At 37.9% G+C, this 19,194-nt stretch overlaps 2 protein-coding genes across 3 annotated transcripts in view; one reads left to right on the top strand and one right to left on the bottom strand.

The window, feature by feature from the left end:
- The window catches only part of vps33b (VPS33B late endosome and lysosome associated), a 14,310-nt gene extending 4,126 nt beyond the window's left edge, over window positions 1-10,184 (bottom strand). Inside the window, exons 1-19 of one of the 2 annotated variants that reach the window (XM_017435000.3) lie at window positions 10,114-10,184; window positions 9,866-9,907; window positions 9,654-9,750; window positions 7,895-7,975; window positions 6,935-6,996; window positions 6,792-6,841; window positions 5,575-5,642; window positions 5,225-5,270; window positions 5,039-5,133; window positions 4,143-4,247; window positions 3,934-4,024; window positions 3,778-3,855; window positions 2,945-3,018; window positions 2,777-2,863; window positions 2,611-2,701; window positions 2,444-2,518; window positions 814-878; window positions 661-715; window positions 530-576 (exon numbers count right to left, since the gene is read on the bottom strand). In XM_017435000.3, the coding sequence (XP_017290489.1) occupies window positions 530-576; window positions 661-715; window positions 814-878; window positions 2,444-2,518; window positions 2,611-2,701; window positions 2,777-2,863; window positions 2,945-3,018; window positions 3,778-3,855; window positions 3,934-4,024; window positions 4,143-4,247; window positions 5,039-5,133; window positions 5,225-5,270; window positions 5,575-5,642; window positions 6,792-6,841; window positions 6,935-6,996; window positions 7,895-7,975; window positions 9,654-9,749 (1,266 nt within the window). In that variant the 5' untranslated portion in view covers window position 9,750; window positions 9,866-9,907; window positions 10,114-10,184. The remainder of the gene's footprint in view (window positions 1-529; window positions 577-660; window positions 716-813; window positions 879-2,443; window positions 2,519-2,610; window positions 2,702-2,776; window positions 2,864-2,944; window positions 3,019-3,777; window positions 3,856-3,933; window positions 4,025-4,142; window positions 4,248-5,038; window positions 5,134-5,224; window positions 5,271-5,574; window positions 5,643-6,791; window positions 6,842-6,934; window positions 6,997-7,894; window positions 7,976-9,653; window positions 9,751-9,865; window positions 9,908-10,113) is intronic. The other variant, XM_017435001.3, reaches the window with a different exon arrangement.
- Window positions 10,185-15,777: 5,593 nt separating this feature from the next.
- On the top strand, window positions 15,778-18,670 carry hddc3 (HD domain containing 3). Its single transcript, XM_017435017.3, has 4 exons — window positions 15,778-16,029; window positions 17,637-17,692; window positions 17,779-18,019; window positions 18,369-18,670. The coding sequence occupies exons 1-4, from the start codon at window positions 15,918-15,920 to the stop codon at window positions 18,497-18,499; spliced, it is 540 nt and encodes a 179-aa protein (XP_017290506.1). The 5' UTR covers window positions 15,778-15,917; the 3' UTR covers window positions 18,500-18,670.
- The last annotated feature ends 524 nt before the right edge of the window (window positions 18,671-19,194 follow it).

Consider the following 19,194-nt stretch of genomic DNA (forward strand, 5'->3'; position numbering starts at 1 on the left):
AAATATTTTTACACACGCACAAATCCTTTTACACACGCACAAATATTTTTACACACGCACAAATCCTTTTACACACGCACAAATATTTTTACACACACACAAATCCTTTTACACACGCACAAATATTTTTACACACACACAAATCCTTTTACACACGCACAGGTAATTTGGAACCATTTTCTCTCCATATTGGGATGACTCTCAGCTACGACCACATCAAATTTTAGCTTAATATCTGCAAAACTGACTGAGTTACAGCCATTTTTGTGTTGGCTATTGTTGAATGTTGTTTTTTTTAGATCACTTAGCTGTAGCAGCCATCGTGAATCAAAGTACCTCCATAGTGAATCAGCTCTACTATAGATGTCCAGTGAAGACTTTCTGATAATCTCATTGAAATCTGTTCATGGTTGTGCGTCTTTCCGGGTGGTGGGTGATATACATTTCTTTCAGGAATAAGTCATATTTGACACTATATTCAAATATCTCTGATTATTTCTAAACATTTAGAGAGCCTTTCTGAGCTTACCTGAAGGAACTGTGCTTTTAATGACCGGTAATCTTTTGGCAGGAGTCCTATGAGAAAATGGAGCCACACATTGTATTTGCAATAGTGGAATAAGTGAAATTTCATTTTCAGAACCATGAAGGACTCCTCACCGTTTTCTGTGACTGACAAGAGACATAGCAGCTTTAGACTTTCAATCGTGGAGACCTGCAAAAAAAAAAAAACATAAATAAATAAAAACTTTGTGATCAGGTAATTATTTTTGAATTATTTCTTTCACAACAGCTGTGAGACACAAAGCCCACCTGTCTGTTGATGTGCTCCTCTATGAAAGAAATGCTTTCACGGATTTCAAACCCTTCAAGTAAACCTGAGGGAGAACGTGGACAGAAACATCTCAATACACAACAATCTGTAGGAATAATCTGGAATCGTGTCCCATTAAGGTAAATCTATCATGTAATTTTGTGACATCTCGCAAGATCTGTTAGCACTTAGAAGTATGTGGTGGGGACGATGCTCAGCTACTACCACACCAAATCTAGGTCAATATTTGTAAAACTGGCTGAATTATAGCTAATTTTGTGTTTTCTAAGGTCACTTAGCTGAAGCAGCCATCATGAATTGGGTTGGCTCCAAAGGTTAATCCCTTAAAAAGTTACTTTCTGAGAGTTTCAAAATCCTTACAATGGTTCACGAGATGTTTTGCTAACACTACAGACAAACACACACACACACACACAGATGCTCAAAAACATTATCGCCTTTTGCAGTGGCCGATAAAAGTCCTGTTTAAATTGGTTTCATTTGACAGGCTGTCTGAAGAACCATCTGGGTTAGAGCTCAGTGAAAAGGAGAAAATGTCAGCTTTGTGTTTACTGCAGCAGGACACTGCTGGCTCATGGAAAAGATCACATTAGTAATTAGAGAGGCAGCAACCAAAGCAGAGCAGGCTAACTTTTTGATTTAACTTTTTTATTTATTTACTTGGGCTTGTAAAGCTTCATACTGTCAGAACGGAAAAGCACTAATGTGACACAGACATCGAGCATTTTGTGTTTTCTGCTTTACGCAACATTTTGGCCTTTTCAAAGCAGCAAAGTGTTGGTGGGTAAGCTCAAGTACGACAATGTGAGCCGATCGCCATTTCATTTACCAAATCCTCCAATAAGATCCCTCTGTGTTTATAACAATCTTTAGGGGCATTAAACGCCTTATGCATCTTTAAATGAGCTCCTGATCAGTAGTTCTCCAGATATTCTGAAGGTCATTAGAAGTTTTACTTTGGATTTTGGCTGCTGTTTCACTCATTTTTAGTCAAGTCCTAGTTAAACATTTTAGAGAAATGTTTCTTTTTTTAAGCCACTTAACTCTGACTAATGGACCAAAAGGCTCCTAAAACAAAGGATGAGCCAGAGTTGTATTGATATTAGACAACTACAAGGACCAGTTTTAAACTGGATCTTTAAGCTCTTTGTTCTCAGCATCCTCACACAAAGACAACTTGTTCCAGTTTCTTTCACATCCTGAGAAGAAATATGATTTTAGCTCCAACAAAGTTGATCTCCAAAGAGTTAGTTACGAGCTGAAAACTTGATCAACTGAAGGATAATGCAGCTGAATCAGGTCTTTTCTATTTTGTTAAGACAAAATAGATACCGGTCACCTGCTAAAAATATTTTTTTCATCCTAAAAGATCTTCAGTACCACCACAAAGGCAAAATCCCAACTTGTCTTACCCAAACTCTCTAGTTTCAAGGAATCTTATGATTTTTCTCATATTCTTACAGTATATAAACTTATACACCAAGTTTAACTATAGAAATCTGAATATTCCTACATGCCTTCTACGATCAAGTCAAGAACTTTCTGTTTTACAACACAACAGTGGCTCAAACACCTGGAGCTGACACAAAGATACAAACTAAAGCTTACAGTGTTCGGTCTTCAACAGCTCCTGAAAGTCCTGCTTTGTTTTCTTCTTCATTATAGATTCACTGGCGCCAATGTCTGAAAGAAAAAAATAGGCTCCTGAGCAACGCAGCCTTCCAAAGTGTCTTTAAAAACATGTAGTAATCAGTCTGACGTAAAGCAGCTCTCACGTAGGCTGAGCAGCCGATGCTCCTGCTTCAGCCCCTTCAGCTCCTCTGACACAAACACCTTTATCTGCTGGATGTCCATCCCCTGACGCTTCTGCAGACAAAAAAAAAAAACAAAACGTATCAGCTACGTCATTTACCTTAGTTCTAGTGGTAAATATTTACTTACGTCATATGCAGTCTGGAGGTTTCTGGCTTTCTGACTGAGAAATCCAAAGACGTTGGAGAAATGCTCATTTCGAATTTCACTGAAAACCTGCGAGAAATAACATTTCGAATGGATGTTTGGGTTAAAGCCACGACAGTTCAGGTCATTCTATTCTAATATCAGCCCTACCTTATCCTGAGAATTCAGCATGACTTTTATACTTTTATCAGACGAGGTGACATCAGGTCCAAACTCCACACATCCTGCAGAACAAGATGCCGCAATGAGACATCGACACAAAGGAAATCTGCAGCTGCGGTCGCTTCCTTTCATCGTGTGTGCGTCTTTGTCTCTCCCAACCTTTTAACATGCTCTTGGCCTGAAATTCTAAATTGTTTTGTTTTTATTTTTCTAAATGCAACAAATGAGCGCAATAAAGATCATTTCTGTTGTTTTTGTTTCTGTCTGATAAAACTTCAAACAAACGGACAAATCACAGGTTTCAGTTTTGAATGCCGTTTAAAAACCCTGCAGTTTTCCTGCAAGGTTTTGAAGTTAAAACACAAAAATACATCAGTGAAGCTGTGTATTGGAGAAAAAATATAAGGAGGCGTAGGAAATGAATGCTAATGATGTCTTTTTTAAAGTTTCATCTATTTTCCTTTGTTTATTAAAGTATGTTTGGTCTAAATTCTATGTCATATGTAACTGGGAAAAGGTATTTGATGTTTCTATATGAACGATTGGAATTTACATCTAAATCCAGGGTTAATTAATGTTTGTTTTTTCAATAAATCTCGATTGGATTGGCACCCTTGTGTAACTGGGTTTGACAACCCTGGTTTAAACTAAATTATGATTTTGATAAAATGTCTTTTTCACAGCATCACTGTATGCCAGCTACATCTCTATAGTGGCGCTTTGTTTTTACAAGACATCATAAAGATCTTTCCTAAAAGCAACAAAATGAGTGCAGTCACATCTTTTTATCCAGACTCAGTCGACTGAGTGTCTATACTCACCACATTTGATTTTAAATATATCATCTACGAGGCCTTCATAAACAACCTGTGAGCACAGAGGAGTGACAAAATCCACATCTGCAAAAGTCACACAAACAACAGCGTTAGGAGTTGGAGTAAAACAGAGATCAAGTCATTCACTCGGTGGTTTTTCACCTCGATCGATAAGAAAAACACTGCCGATTTCAGCTTGTCGAGGTCTTTGTTCTCCCTCTTCTACCTGCTTCCTCCACGACTCGTACGTCATCTGGCCTCAGAGAAACAGAACAAACGGCACAGCAGCAGAAACATTATCTCATGTTAAGCCAGAACGTCCGAGCGGTCCTGCAGGGTAAACCCGTCTCTGGTGTCTGCGCACTGAGCACCTTAGAACAGCGTCCGATGCCGTAGATCTTTGAGAACGGGCCGTAAAGGGAGTGAAGGAGGTGCAGAGCGCTCCCAGCTGTCCTCACCCACCGCTGGTCTCCTGCCTGTAAAAACACAAGCTCTTTAAATCAACAAACAAGAACTTCTGAGTTAGTAGATGGAAACGTATTAGTTGAATATGTAACACTGATCAGATGCTTCCAATATCTACCAATCTTTAGAAAATTTCCCATTTTAATTTTGTGTCGTTTTACTGAACAGCTGAAGTGATGATTACTAACTCACATTTAAAGAGCATGAACATCTGATTGACTGAATCCTCACATCTATGATCTTTTGTTTGTTTTCACTCCATTTTCTTAAGCATCGGGTTTTAAATTTATAAAAGGAGCTACTATCAGACAGAAATGTCACAAAATATGAAGTATTCTTACTGGGATCATTAAACCAAGGTTACATGGTGTCCTTTAAACAAAGTCAAACATAAATTAGAACCCCAAAAGACATGCTGAAAGTTAAAGTAAAAAGTATTTACAACCTATTGTCTTGTGTTCACATCAAGCAGGGGCATTAACTACAGTGTAATATTTAAAAACAAATAATGAAACCAGCTTTGACAAAAAAGATGATACTCCTAAATTAATATTTTGTTGTGCAACCTTTTAAGGCAATCCAGTGATTTCATTAAGGGAATTTTCTATCTTTAACTAAAGGGTACAAACAAATTTGTCTGTCTGCTGTTAGGTACTGAAGTAAAGTTTTATTGACTGAATCTATACACACTGAATCTGCATTTTAATAGAAACTGAAGTAGAAGTGATGTTTTAATGTCTGATTTTCCATGAAACAATTTCCAAACTGAATGGTTTCAGCCTGATTTCCGGCCCTAATTTACCAGAAAGTTGTCTCGAAAAAACTCCGGCAGCTCCAGACTGATGATGTCATCATCGAGTGGAAGGAGGTAGAAAGCCCACTCGTCTGTGGTCACATCTGTAGGAGGACGGAAACAAATTCAGCACTTCCTTTAAACTGCACTGGTCATGGCTACAAAATCAAAAGAGCCAAAAGCAAAGAGGCTCACCACCAAAAATGCCCTGCTCCTCCATCACAGCCTCACATGCATAGAACTGGACAGGAAAAATACAAATTATCAGACTTTTGTTTTTACAAATTAACATTTTACTGTATAAATACTAACACAGTGAATTAGACAGCACTGATTTGATTTTGATCAGTTTCTGTTTAACTGTACACACACACACACACACACATATATATATATATATATATGTCACTTATTTTCTCTGTAAAGCTCTTTGTGTTGATGTTTGATGTGAATCAGGACTATACCAACAAAACTGATCAAAATGAAGTTTAAAATGCCTTATTCATAAGAAGCTTGAGCTTAATCAAAAGGAGAGAACGACATACCTTCTGAGGGGTGAAAATTATCTTGTATCTTCTAAATTTCCCTATTGCCTTGTCTGCATTGACCACATCTGGAATGAGAGGGTGTGTTTGTGTGAGACATCTGCCAGCAGCATTAAAGATAGCTCAGCTTCAGCGTGCTGATGTCAGCCAAGAGGATCTGCAGCAGGAAATGGACCATCAGTGGGACATTATCCACTTATCAGTTGCTGGTCACATTTTGGACACAAATTTACTTTACAAAACGTTCCAAAATGGCAGACAATCCGGCGTTTTTCATCTCGGTACCTCTTGGAATTTGCTGAAGTTCAAAATAAAAAATAAAGGTGATATGGCTCTTGGATACAGACATGCTGGTTTGACTATTTTAAACACTACAGATTCACTGGAGGATGCATTTTTTTTGAGTAATTGTGTCTAATGTTTACAGAGAACACAGAATGGTCCAAACAAGAACAGGACACAGTTCACTGAGTGACAAAACCTTGTTGAGAGCAGGATAGCGAAGATAGGTCTGCCACGTTTGAGCTAATAACGGCAGCAGTACCTAAAGCAGACATTTCTTACCGCCAAGGTATGCAGAAAAACCTCTCTAAACACAGAGCACATTAAAACAAAGCAAACAAGACTGACTCGTGTCAGCTTAGGAAAGGAAAACTCCGGCTATGACGTTGGTGTAGATCCACGTTTCTGGAGGAATTGAAGAGATCTCAGTGTGGTCCTATGGGGAGTTTTATTTAAAATAAGGTTAAATATTTTAAAAAGCATAAAATTCATAGCACACTATTCCCGATTGAGTTGGATGTTTGAATATATAAATGGTTGTTGTAGTTTTTCTTTTCAGATGCTCCCTTCTGCGGGCATCGCCACAGCGAGCGAACTGACGTGACAGATTTGGCGATTGTTTCACGCCGGATGCCCTTCCTGATGCAACCTGGGCTCAGACCTACAGCCTCAGGATTATGAGACCGCAGCACTGACCACTGAGCTACTACAGCCACATATGAATGGTTAAAACAGCAAAAAGTATGTGAAAGTAGCTTGATTACAAAAAAAAACATAGAGAAGAAACCACAAACAGGAAAATAACAGTGTGAATTCACAGAATGAAAACATACTCATTACAAACAACGTGAGAAAATGGCTGGTCTGTTTAAGTTTGTATGAGTTCAGTTTAATCACACGACTCTTGAAAAGATTATTAGAAAAGTTTTACTTACCACAGATCCACTTGACAGTTTGTATTCTTGGTCGAATCAGAAAGCAGAGCCTGTAAGGACAGTAAGGCAACCATGTGAGGCAGCCACACAAGGGCAGCAGAGGAAAACCTTCTGTTACACTGCTTTACAGATTCATAACTCACTGATCTGAGGCACTGATAATAGGTTTGTTTTCTACTTTGTAGAGTTTGTCGACTTCGTGTTGCTGCGAAAAAAGGGACAAAATGTTTCATAAAGATGTTTAGAATTGAAATGCGTACTCATAGTTGAAACCAGATGTTTACATACACTGTATAAAAAGACACAAACATTTTTTTTTCTCACCGTCTAACATTAAATCAGACTAAACCTTTCCTGTTTTAGGTCAGTTGGGATTCCCAAAATTATTTATATTTGTTAAAAGACCAAAAAATGAGAGAAAGAATTTTTATATTACCGTCTTCAAAGTAAACAGTTTACATACAATTTCTTAGTGTTTAGTTTTTTTTTTACTTTAAATTGTAAAACTTGGGTCAATTGTTTAGTGTTTTTTCCTGCAAGCTTCTCACAATAGTTTGTTGGAATTTTGTCCCATTCCTGAGTCAGGATTGTAGGCTCCCTTGCTCACACCTTTTTAGCTCTGCTAAACCGTAATTTGGCTTATTTATGTTGCTCTGGGACTAATGGCTTCTTCCTCACTGAGAAGCCTTTCAGTACATATCAGTACAGGACTGGTTTCACTGTGGATAATAACACTCTCTGGGCAGCTTCAGCAGCATCTTTACAAGGTCTTTTGCTTTTGGGGTTGATAAACACATTTCACAAGAAAACACATTAATCTCAGGAACACAGAACCTGGCAGAACAATCATAGCGTATGTAAACTTGTGACTTTGAAAAAAGTAATACAAAAAAATGTTTAAATGTTCTCTCTCTCTCGTTGTTCTAGCATTTATGAAATGGAAATGATTTTGGGAATCTAAGTGACCTAAAACTAAAGGTTTAGTCTGATTTAATGTCAGACAGTGAGAAAAAAAAGTTTTTTTTGTCTTTTGATAGTGTATGTAAACATCTGATTGAAACTGTATTTGTTGAGTCAAGTAATAAGTAGTAAACATGGTTCACCTTTAGTGTGGACACATTTGCAATGCGATCCAGTGGGCTCATCAAGTCTGCTTCAATAAAAAGGTCTTTCTTCCCCGGCAGCTGTACGACAAGTGAAGGAAGAGACATATTCAGGGACAATGTGTTCAACACAAACACAGCATGCTTACACAGATGATTACCTCTGCCGAGGAGGTTATGTTTTTAGTTGTCTTTGTTTGTTTGTCTGTCTGTTAGCAAGACTACATAAAAACTAATGAACAGATTTGGATGAAATTTTCAGGAACAGTTGGGGATCTCACAAAAAACACAACTGATTAAATTTTGATGGTGACCCAGATTATGATCCGGATCGCACGATTTTTTATTGACGCTATGGCCTTGCTGGATGTTTGCGCTCTTTGGGTGCTTCTAGTTATTACTTATTTGCCTTTTTAGATCAATATCAAATATAAAACTTTGATCATCTCATACAATCATTAAAGACTTAACCTTCCTTGAAAGAATAACTATCGCCCACCCCCTTGTATGCCAAAGTGTTAGACTAAGATCATCTAATGTTAATAAGGAACAGAGTTATAGCCTTTTTGGTCAAACCTTGTAAAAGACATTATGCACAATCTCATGTAATAACACTTGGAGTATATGCTATTAATGACTCTCAGCTTTTACCACATACATTTTGTGTTGGTTAAAGCTAATTAGCTGTGGCGGCAAACTTGAATTAGATTAACTTCAAAAATTAATCAGTTGTAAATGTACGTCCAGTGATTTACTTTCTGAAAGTTTCATTAAAGTCAAAAACATAGAAAAACCTGGAATAACTTGGGCCATAACATTTATGTGGAGATAACTTCCACACAGACGTAAGACAGATGTGATTGTCTCATTTTAACAGTCAAGTAATCAAATAAATAATTGTTGCTGACAAATTGTCTTCTTCTGCCATTTCTAGGTCACAATCATAGAAATGACCTCCTTAAAAATCAGTTACTCATATAATAATCTGGAAAATTTATATAGTAACTTTAACAATTATGAAATCTACTTTTGGATTTTTGTACTGCACTTTCCCCCTTTATCAACAAATACAAATACTGATGTCGCGCTGGCAGTTTCAATGACTAGTTTCATGTTTTTATGTGATGTTATGTCATGTTTTTACACTTTATAAACAAAAACTCTACAGTTACACAATTGCAGTCAGTCAGTTTTATTAATCAGTGAAAAACAAAATGCAAGTATGTCACCTCTATTAGTTTTACACAATTTTGCACTCGGGAAGATCCTTCTCGTTTTTTCACAAACAATTAGCTATACATGAAGTGAAAACATTTATTCCTTACCATTCATCGGACCAAATTATTATTCATAACATTAGTATTGTATGCCAAGATTTCACAATCAGTCCATCCCTATTTTTACCAATCTTTGGGCAGGTAACGGATAGATTTAATCCTTTTATAGCAATATATTTTGATGATAAACCAAACTCAGGATATCACCTGACATGAACTTTGTGGGTTTATAATTGGGATATGATTAAAATGGATTAAAAGCTGTTACTTAAGTCCACATAAATAAATAATTTTAAAATAAATCTTATGAAAACTAGCTGGCATTCTTTTCCACTTTTGTAACTGGCTGGTGTAGTTGCTTAAAATGGTAACTTAAATATACTTTCCATAACAAGTGGTATGTCTAAACTTAATGCCTGATGATGAAAGCCAGCCCAACCAAACTGGACACAGATATATTCCCGGGTGTGTCCTGTTCCTACCTGTTCTAGCAGGTAGATGAGCTGATCTCTGGCCAGTCTCTTGAGCAGGGAGAAATCTGGGACCTTCGGCGAATCTCTCCTGACACCGTGAGCCATTCTGGGACAACAGTAATTCAGCAAAAACAGTTTAAAATTAAATAACTACATTATATGTATACATATGTGTGTGTGTGTGTGTGTCTACCACTAAATAAGGTTACTAAAGCAGAAACCTAGTTTCAGAGATGCATCCATCAACAGGAAAAAGACCCGTGCTGCAATAATAAACCCAGTTCGCTGATGTTAGCTTGAAGGCTAAAAACACATCTGTTAACTTGACTTATAAGTATAAACCTAACGACAAAACATTGAAATCTACATAAAATAATTCCAAACAAATTAAATCGTTATATAAGATAAAAAAAATTGTATTTGTCTGTTGCAATTTTTGAAACGTCATTTAACTAATACTGTTGCCTACCTGCTTCCGTAGCTGACGGAGCGGAATGCATTATATAAGCCGTTGTTTCCTTCCGGACACAAGAGGCGGACTTCCGTGTAGCGAAACCGATGAAGGTTTGAAAACTATAGTTTTTCCGAGCTAGTTTATTTAATAAGTGTGTATCCAATATACTTTAATCACATTACAGATAAATTATTAAAAGCTATAAATAAAATAAACTCTAATTTTATATGGAGAAATAAACATTATAACAAAAACAACCATAAACAATGCATGGAAGCGTGAAACCTATCATGTTTGATTGCTTTTTGGATCTAAAAAAAACATCCTGGCTTAAATACAGTGGCTTCCTCTTAATTTATCACAATAAATTTTAGTGGAAGTTGTTATGTTGATAACTTTTTACCCCACAGCACTTAATTATGGAACAATAGATATTTTCTGTATGGCAAGTGTTTATTTGATAAAGATTGGTTCAAGAAAAATGTATGGTCTATTACTGATCTAATTGATACTATTGGATAAGTTACTGAATTATGATTAATTTTGTGCAGAACACAATTTCAGCCCTTCAAAATTAGATTCATTAAGTTACATGAAGCCCTACACAAAGAAATCTGTGTTCTTAATCACTAATATAACAACACCAGCCTATAGAACCAAAACTTGCAATGCTTTCAATTCAAGGAATACCTTGCTTGGACAAGAAATATACCAACAATTTCATAAGAAAGGGCTTCACAGATTACAACCATGGAAAACAAAACAAGAACAAAAGTCAAACTGTTGTTCTGGAAACAATGTTCTTACCTCTCTATGCTTCCCCGTAGCTGCGGAGGGTTCGGACCATAGAGTTAAAAACTCCCTGAACTGACCATTTTGCCTAAAAAGGTCAGCCTACCGCATTTGCTATTGTTTATTACCCCCAAAATAATTGTGTGACCAATAATTGTGTGATAATTTTTTTCTAATTTTTCTGATTTGGGATTTTAAGTTTAAGGAACTCGCATGATGGACTTTGCACTTTATTTTAATTGTACAGTGAAATGGACTGATAAATGGGAGCAGCATCTGTGTGGAACCTTTGTTTCTGGACAGGTGTGATGGCAGGTTGCATTCAGGTGAGACTCTCTGCCCTCCTAGGGCCCCCTACCAGGGTGTTGCCCCTGGACCCCCATGGGTACCTAAGCGGCCCCCATACCCCATTTTCCTGAGAAGAGATGCTGCATTAGGACCTGCTGTTGACTCTGTTGACATGATTGCATCAGTTACATTTAATCCTTGTTTTCTTTTTGTATAACTTCCGTAAGTTCTTGTTCTGTAAACTCTAACTTAAAGGGGACCTATTATGTTTCTTTGAACAAGTCAGGATAGGTCTGTGGGCTGTACAAAACATGTTCATTACATTTAATACACAAAATTATTCTCAGATATTGAGATTTCACCTGATCAGTTCTGCTTGTTTTAAGCTCATTTCAGAATGAGCGGTTTTAGGGCTACGCCACTTTTATTCAAATAAACTGCTGTTGGTCACGCCCCCCAACTCAGTTTCCCATCTGAAAACATAAAAACTCACTAAAGGATTAAACGCTGTGGATCTGACACACATTTATATTGTTATTAACTCAAACTCTAAGGATTCTGACTTTGGAACAGGGTCACTTAGCGGTTCTGAACCAACATTTGTCAAGTAGGAGAGCGGCAATAAGTGGGTCCGAATTCCAACTGGTAGTGGGTCAGGACAGCGGCAATATAAACAGTATAAACTAGAAGCAGTTGATACCCTGATGGAAGTACAAAAACATGCAAAAAGTGAATTTTGCATAATAGGTATCCTTTAAAGAATATGAAGCTGTTGACTAAATTTTATGCTGATTATTAAAAAAGTAAATGAATTTAACAAAACACAAAAAGAATGGTAGTAGTCGCTTTGATGGTATGATCGCTAAAATAAAAGGTTAGGTCTGATTAGAATCATGTAAAATATCATCTTGTTTTGTTTTCCACAGGTTTAATCTGTGAAGCCTTTTCTTCTGAAAGTTGTGTTGATTGGTGATAATTGTACTTGTCAAAAACAAATAACTCAAAGAAAAGTAAATCATAGAAATAATTCTGCAGCTAGAATATGACAGACTCAAAAAGAGGTTCTAGTAGAGTTTATGTTAGAACATGAACTTCAGGAGGAAATCAGGAATGTACTGGATGCATTTGTTGTATTGAAAGGTAATGTTGTTGATGAGGGCAACATAGTTGAGATCCAGGAGGAACAACCTGAGGAACAACTTGAACTACCTAAGGCTATAGTCCCAGAACCTCAGGTCTAAATAGTCTTGCCCAAGGACAGAAGAGGATGAAGAGTACTGGGCAGACGTCTCAGATAGTGATAGCAGTGACAGCAACTCTGACGAGGACGTCTCACCATCAGCTTTACCATCAGACCAACAGCCTGGGACATCCAGGAAATAGAAGAAGGAGGAGGACGACGATGATCCAGGCAGGAAGAGAACTAGAAAAGAAAACAGGAGCGACTCAGAAGAAGAGTCTGGGTCTGCATCCTCCTCTACTTCAAAACATCAGAGGTCAAGAAAACAAAAAGGAGATGAAGAGGATGGCAGGCCCAGAAAATGACTTAGATTTTAGAAAAGGTTTGCTCCCATTACAGCCACACCACTTTAACTGCAGGCCTATGAGGAACATTTTCCAACGTTAAAATTTCACATTCAGTTTTCTGTAAGCAGAACATGTTGCTCTGAAGTCTGTCATGTTTTCTGGTTGATAGGATCTGTGTGAGTCGTCGTCCTTTTCTCTGGAACTGTCCAACCAACACCTCTCCTCCGTCATCATTCATCAACTAAGCGCCTCTTCATCCTCATTGGTCATCAAACAAGCACCTCTCCTCCAACCTCAGTGAGCACCAACCAAATGTTACACATTTGACGGCAGATGCACTGACTTGTTGTGTAACAGGGTGTCTTTTATTCTTTGAAAACAGAAATCATATTCTTAGTAGTGGCTTTGCTGGGATGTTGCGATGCTGACAACTGCATGGCCGATGTCAGTACACCTGATGACAGTGCACCGCTTTTATTTATACGTCTCTCTCGCACGTGCCACTACTGACATCTTTTGGCGTCAATTGGTATTAGGCCAGAAATTACTAAAATCGTCTAGTAATTGTGAGTCAGTGCCACACAGCATAAATACTTTAACACAGATAGTAAAATAAAAACAAATGTTGAGAGGATGTCTTTATATAGCTTAATGACCATGGGTGCCACACAAACGCCTTTCCTCCACCCTTAGGGGTCATCAGCAGAGCCCCTCTCCTACAACCTCATTGGGCACCAACTGAGCGCCTCTCCTCCATCTTCTGGGTCATCAATCAAATGCCTTTCCTCAATCGTCAGTGGGCACCACCAAGCAACCCCTAACCTTAATGGCCACCAACCAAACGCCTCTCCTCTGTCCTCAGAGGTCATCAGCTGTGTTCTGGCTGCCCCTCAGAACTCTGTCATTTGTTTGGACTGTGCCCAGGCTGGTTAACAACCAGACCAAACAAAAATATATTTTATTTTTGGTTGTATTTTATGTTTTTGATTACCTTATTTATTTCCTACATCCAGATGTTTTGATCAGCTTCTTTGAGTCTTAGACCCAGCTGTTTTTGGTCAACTTTTTTTGTCTTCATGGCAACTAAGAAAATTATATATATTTTTTTTTATTGTTATAAATTGAAATGAGGTGTATTTATGATGTTTTACTAACTGGTGTTAAGTAACTACAAAGGAAGAAAACAAGTGTGGTGTGTAATAAAGAATAAACAGTATTAAAATGACCGTTTGGATGGGAGACAAACAAGGTTCTTGTGGATAAATTTTATATTTTCTACAAGTCATATGCTAACTATAACCCTCCACCATTGAAGAAAATGTTGTCTTTGGTGTGAAAAACTCTTACAATGGGATATAACCAGTTTCAAATGATTTATGAACTGGTGTAAAGGTTTTTAATTAAGTTTCTGTTTTAGTTGTGGCATAATTTGTTAAACACTACAAAGCTGTTGCTTTAGCTCTCCACCAGAAGTTTGTTTTAGGTTGGATATCAAGCCTTTGATTATTGGATTTTGGACTGCAGAGGAAATTTACTTTGAATATTTCCTGACTAATCTTCACCTTTATTTACCAGAACATGAAATGCTCTAAATTAATTGGCTGCTTTGACTACAGTAATGAGAGTGTGAACAAATTTAAATATCAAAATCAGATTGGATTATTGTTTAGGGTTGTTTTATATACAAAAAACTGTCTGAGTCTTTTTGTGAGTTGTATTTCTGCCACTTTTTAGTATTCCAAATCTCTTTATATATTATGTAGCTTTACAAGATTTTTTCTCTTTGGTTAATAAAAATAAAAAACTAATTTTCAAAAAAGGCCTAGTATTTCTTGAAGGAATACATATCACCCACCACCTTTCATGCCAGAGTTTTAAACTAAGATCAACTTAAGATGAGAAGGGAAGGAGTTGTGTTTCTTTTGGTTAAATCATGATAATAACTATGTGAGATTCATACAATATTACAAGATGTCATATTGTGTGTTAGTGCTCAGAGAATGTGTTGTGGATGACTCTCAGCAACAACTACACCAAATTTGAGCATAATATCTGTAAAACTGACTGAGCCCCTGTACAAACAGGAACAGCTTTTTTTATGGATAGTCAAATAGTTTTTATTGTTATCTTTTCTTTGTTTCTCTGCTCCAACACACCTGATTCAGGGGTTAAATGGCCTCTTCATGTTCTGCAGAAGCCTGTTAATCACCCATTGATCTAAATCAGGTGTGTTAGAGCAGAGAAACAAGGAAAACATGCAGGTTAGTGGCCCTCGTGGACCAGGATTGCCTACCCCTATCATAGACAAACCTCTCATCTAATCTACGATCCCAAGCACGACAGATTGCATGCTTTCAATTGCGTTGCAAATGTCAGATGCTCAATTTCAGCAGAACTTGTATTATTTTCCATCTTTGACCTACAATGAGTGGCCACTTGGATTTACCATATGGTTTAATGCAGGGGTGGGCAATCCTGGTCCTTGTGGGCCACTATCCTGTAAGTTTTAGTTCTTTCCTTGGTCCAACACACCTGATTCAGTGGTTAAATCACCTCTTCCTGTTCTGCAGAAGCCTGTTAATCAGCCATTGATTCAAATCAGCTGTGTTGGAGCAGAGAAACAAGTAACACCTGCAGGATGGTGACACTCGAGGACCAGGATTGCCCACCCCTGGTTTAATGTGAGAAACCCAAGTGGGCTCTATACAAAAAGCCCAGTATGAGCCCATGCTCAGATGGTACCCAGATGGGGCCCATATATACATGTTGGCTGGGCAAATACTGATTGCTTAAAACATTTCCTGTCTTTAAAGTTTTAATACTAAAATGGTTAAAATAATTTCCTAAGAATAAACAGTTTGTTTGGTATATTATACTCAATTATATTAAAATATAAATATAAAAAGATTGTTTAAAAAAAACAACAACAACAACAAAAGAAAACCCTGATCAGGTTTTCCATATGGTAAATGGTCGAAAACCCTGATCAGGTTTTCTTTTGTTGATCAGATGACCGGAAACCTAAAGTTTCAACAAATATGGTCTTTCAGGAAGCGATCACGTGATCGATGGGCGGAAGAAGCCTCTGACTGGGCTTCCGCTGCGTCTTCCCGGAGCCAGAGAGTCGTATGTAAAAGTCGTAAACTCTACATAGAGTTTTTACTCGGAGCTCGTTTCGAAACTTCGGTTCACTGTTTTTACTTTAAATAATTATGAGCTCGGACGTAGCATTATTGTTAGAAGCTGCTAATTTTGCGGCGTACAAACATCGGAACCAGATACGTAAAGATCCAGCTGGGACTCCGTACATTAATCATCCTATCGGTGGGTAGAAATGTCAGCATGGGAACCTTTGGTGACACTTGTCTGTCATACTGAGCATTAAACATATTTGTGGAATAATTATAGAAAGTTGTTGTAGAATAAAATTAATGTTGCACATTTAATTAGGTTCATGTTTGCTTTTAAAGCCTGCTCATTAAATTGCCAGGTGCTGCTAGTGAAATGTATTGATTAATGGGTCATATTAAGGTATGAGCAAAAACATTTAACATTAATATGACAGCAATAATCTTAGAGAAGCAGCTGTCGCTTCTCATCAATCTAAGAAGGGATATAAAGACATTTCTGAGTTATTTAGAGTTCTTTGTTCTAAAGGGATAAGGAGTATTCACAGCCTTATTCAAAACATTTAAGACAGCTGACAGTCTTCTCAGGAGTGGACATCCCAGCAAAGTCACCCCAAGGTCAGACTGTGCAATGCTTGGTGCAATAACAAAGAGCTCCATTTCAGACTCTACAGGCCTCAGTTACAGGTTATGGCAAAACAAATAGAAAAGGTTTGAGCAACTGGCTTGTTTACAAGGGTTGCCGGAGAAAGCCTCTTCTCTCTAAAGGTACTGTCACAAAACAGTTCCCCTTTAAGCTTCCTCTGACCGTTCACAAATCAGTAAAGGACATATCAGGTACGTACCTAGTTTGTCCATATGTTCACATTCTACGTAGTTCCAAGAATCTTTTTTGTTCAGATTCAACTTTGTTCAGATTCAACTTTGCAAACCTAAGTTGTGCTGCCACATTCTCTTTAGAGAGAAGAGGCTTTCCCCAACAACCCTTCCAAATGTACCAGGTATTTACTGCGTATCTTACAAGGTGTGTACCAGGTCTGTACTGGGTATGTACTTGGTTCTTACTAGTACCTAGTAAGTACTAGACTAGATTCTCCTGCAACCCTTCCAAACTTACCATCTAGTACATTTGGATTCTTAGTATGTACTTTAAAAGGTCTGTACCAGGTTTGTACTAGGTACGTAATAGGTACTTGCAAAGTATGTGCCCAATACTTACAAAGTACGTACTGGGTATGTTCCTAGTACATATGGGATATGCACCCATAAAGTACTGTAAGTGCCAGTACTGCCTGGTACTTACAGTATCCAGTAAGTACCAGGCAGTAATATTTATTGCTACCTAATGTCCTTTGGACAAATAATTCTGTAATGATGTTTGGTCATAATCCACAGCGGCACGTTTGGTGAACCAAACACAGCACATCAGCAGAAAGACCTCAAACAAGCTGTAAAGCACGGTGGTGGAGGGCTAATGATTTGGGCTTGTTTTGCAGTTACATAACCTGGGCACTTTGCAGTTATCGAGTCGACCATGAACTCCTTTGTAGAGGAAGCGTTAAATATGAGGTCATCTGTCCGACAGCTGAAGCTTGGACCAAACTGGGTCATGTTGCTACAGAACAATGATCCCAAACAGCAGCTAATCTACAACAACATGAGAATAGCACTAATAACCTATAATAACACTAATACTCATTGACTTGTTGCTGTGACAAAGACCACCATTTGTTTTATCTGTTGAGTGTAATGTCACTTATTGTAGAGCTTCTTCTCTCTGATGCAGTTCTTTGTACTTCTAAGGAGTGTCAAGAATCCTCAGTCACGAAGGAGGAGTCTCAGACATTGACGTTTTGCAAGTATGTCATCAGTTGGCAGCCCCGTGAGACACGCAGAGACATGGCTTCCTGTCTTGCTGAGCTTTTGGTTCTGTCTGTCCCTGCAGGCAGCTCTGCTTCACGACACGGTAGAGGACACGGACACCACCATCGAAGAGCTCAGAGAAAAATTTGGGGAGACTGTGGCTGGCTTTGTCCAGGAAGTGACGGATGACAAAAGTTTGCCGAAGCAGGAGAGGAAGCGTCTGCAGGTGGAGCACGCACCTCACTGCAGCCCACAAGCCAAACTGGTGAAACTGGCAGATAAGTTGTACAACCTCAGGGACCTGAATTGCAGCATACCTGTAGGTCAGCAACTCTCTGTTCTTTACATCTTTAGTCACCCCCAACATTTACTCATTCCGAGTGTTACATCTCGTTGTATTGCTCGAAACTGCTCTTAACATGTTGAAAAGGTTTGACCATAAAGGCTCCATCATTTCTCAACATGAGTTTTAATCTCTGGCATGAAAGGCGATGGGCAATATGCATTCGTTTAAGGAACGCTGGGTTTTTAATTTTCTTCATGTTTTTAAGTTTATAGATGAAACAAATATTTATAGTTTTTGGGGATTTTTAGACAATATCTGTATCTAGGGTTTGTATTTGTAGTTGAGGAAAAAACTAACTTTTGTCCCTCTTTGTGTGTGTCTGGCAGGTTGGTCAGCTGAGCGGGTCCAGGAGTATTTTGTGTGGGCATCTGAGGTGGTAAAAGGCCTGAAAGGAGCTAACTCAGCTCTGGAGGAGAAGCTGGAGGAGTTATTTAAAGAGAGAGGGATTAAACTCTGACAGACACACCCCACTTCAGAACAAATAGTTTAAATACACATATTGTATTATGTGTTTAAATTTGTGAGCATGAAATAATCTTTGTATTTTTGCTGCACTGTCTGTGGTTGATTATGTAATTGTACATTATCTTATGCAAACACGTGACAAATTAAAAGGGTAAAAACAACATGGAGTGGCTCACTGTAATTAACAGATGGAACCAAATCAACTGCACTACAGATTATGACTGTAGAGGTTTGTATCAATAAAGCTTCCTGGATGGGGAGCAAAATGTATTCAACTACAGAATAGAAGTCCTGTTCTTTTTTTTGTTTGTTTTGTTACTTTATGGATTTGCCATGTCCTGGATTAATAAGAAGGTACACCAGCATAACATCTGGATTAACACTGCTCAACATATTTTGCACTGGATTAACAAAGTATAGTGAACAGCATTATACTGTCCATCATACTTTGTTTCTGTAGGTGTCATAATTTGTCACTTAATATTTAGATAGGAAAGAGGTTATGCTGGAGGAATTGGCAGGTAACAGATGAGAAACTGCTTCTTTAATTTTACAGAAAAGGTAAAATAAAGTTTTTATAAGCCCATTATATTATGGTATTATAGGTTGTATTATGGTATGGCGCTGTCCGTCCTTCCATCTGTGATACATTTTATTGCCTGAGCTTCAATTCCTCGACAGTGTAAT

Source organism: Kryptolebias marmoratus, linkage group LG15 (assembly GCF_001649575.2).
Source record: "Kryptolebias marmoratus isolate JLee-2015 linkage group LG15, ASM164957v2, whole genome shotgun sequence".
Lineage (NCBI taxonomy): Eukaryota > Metazoa > Chordata > Actinopteri > Cyprinodontiformes > Rivulidae > Kryptolebias > Kryptolebias marmoratus.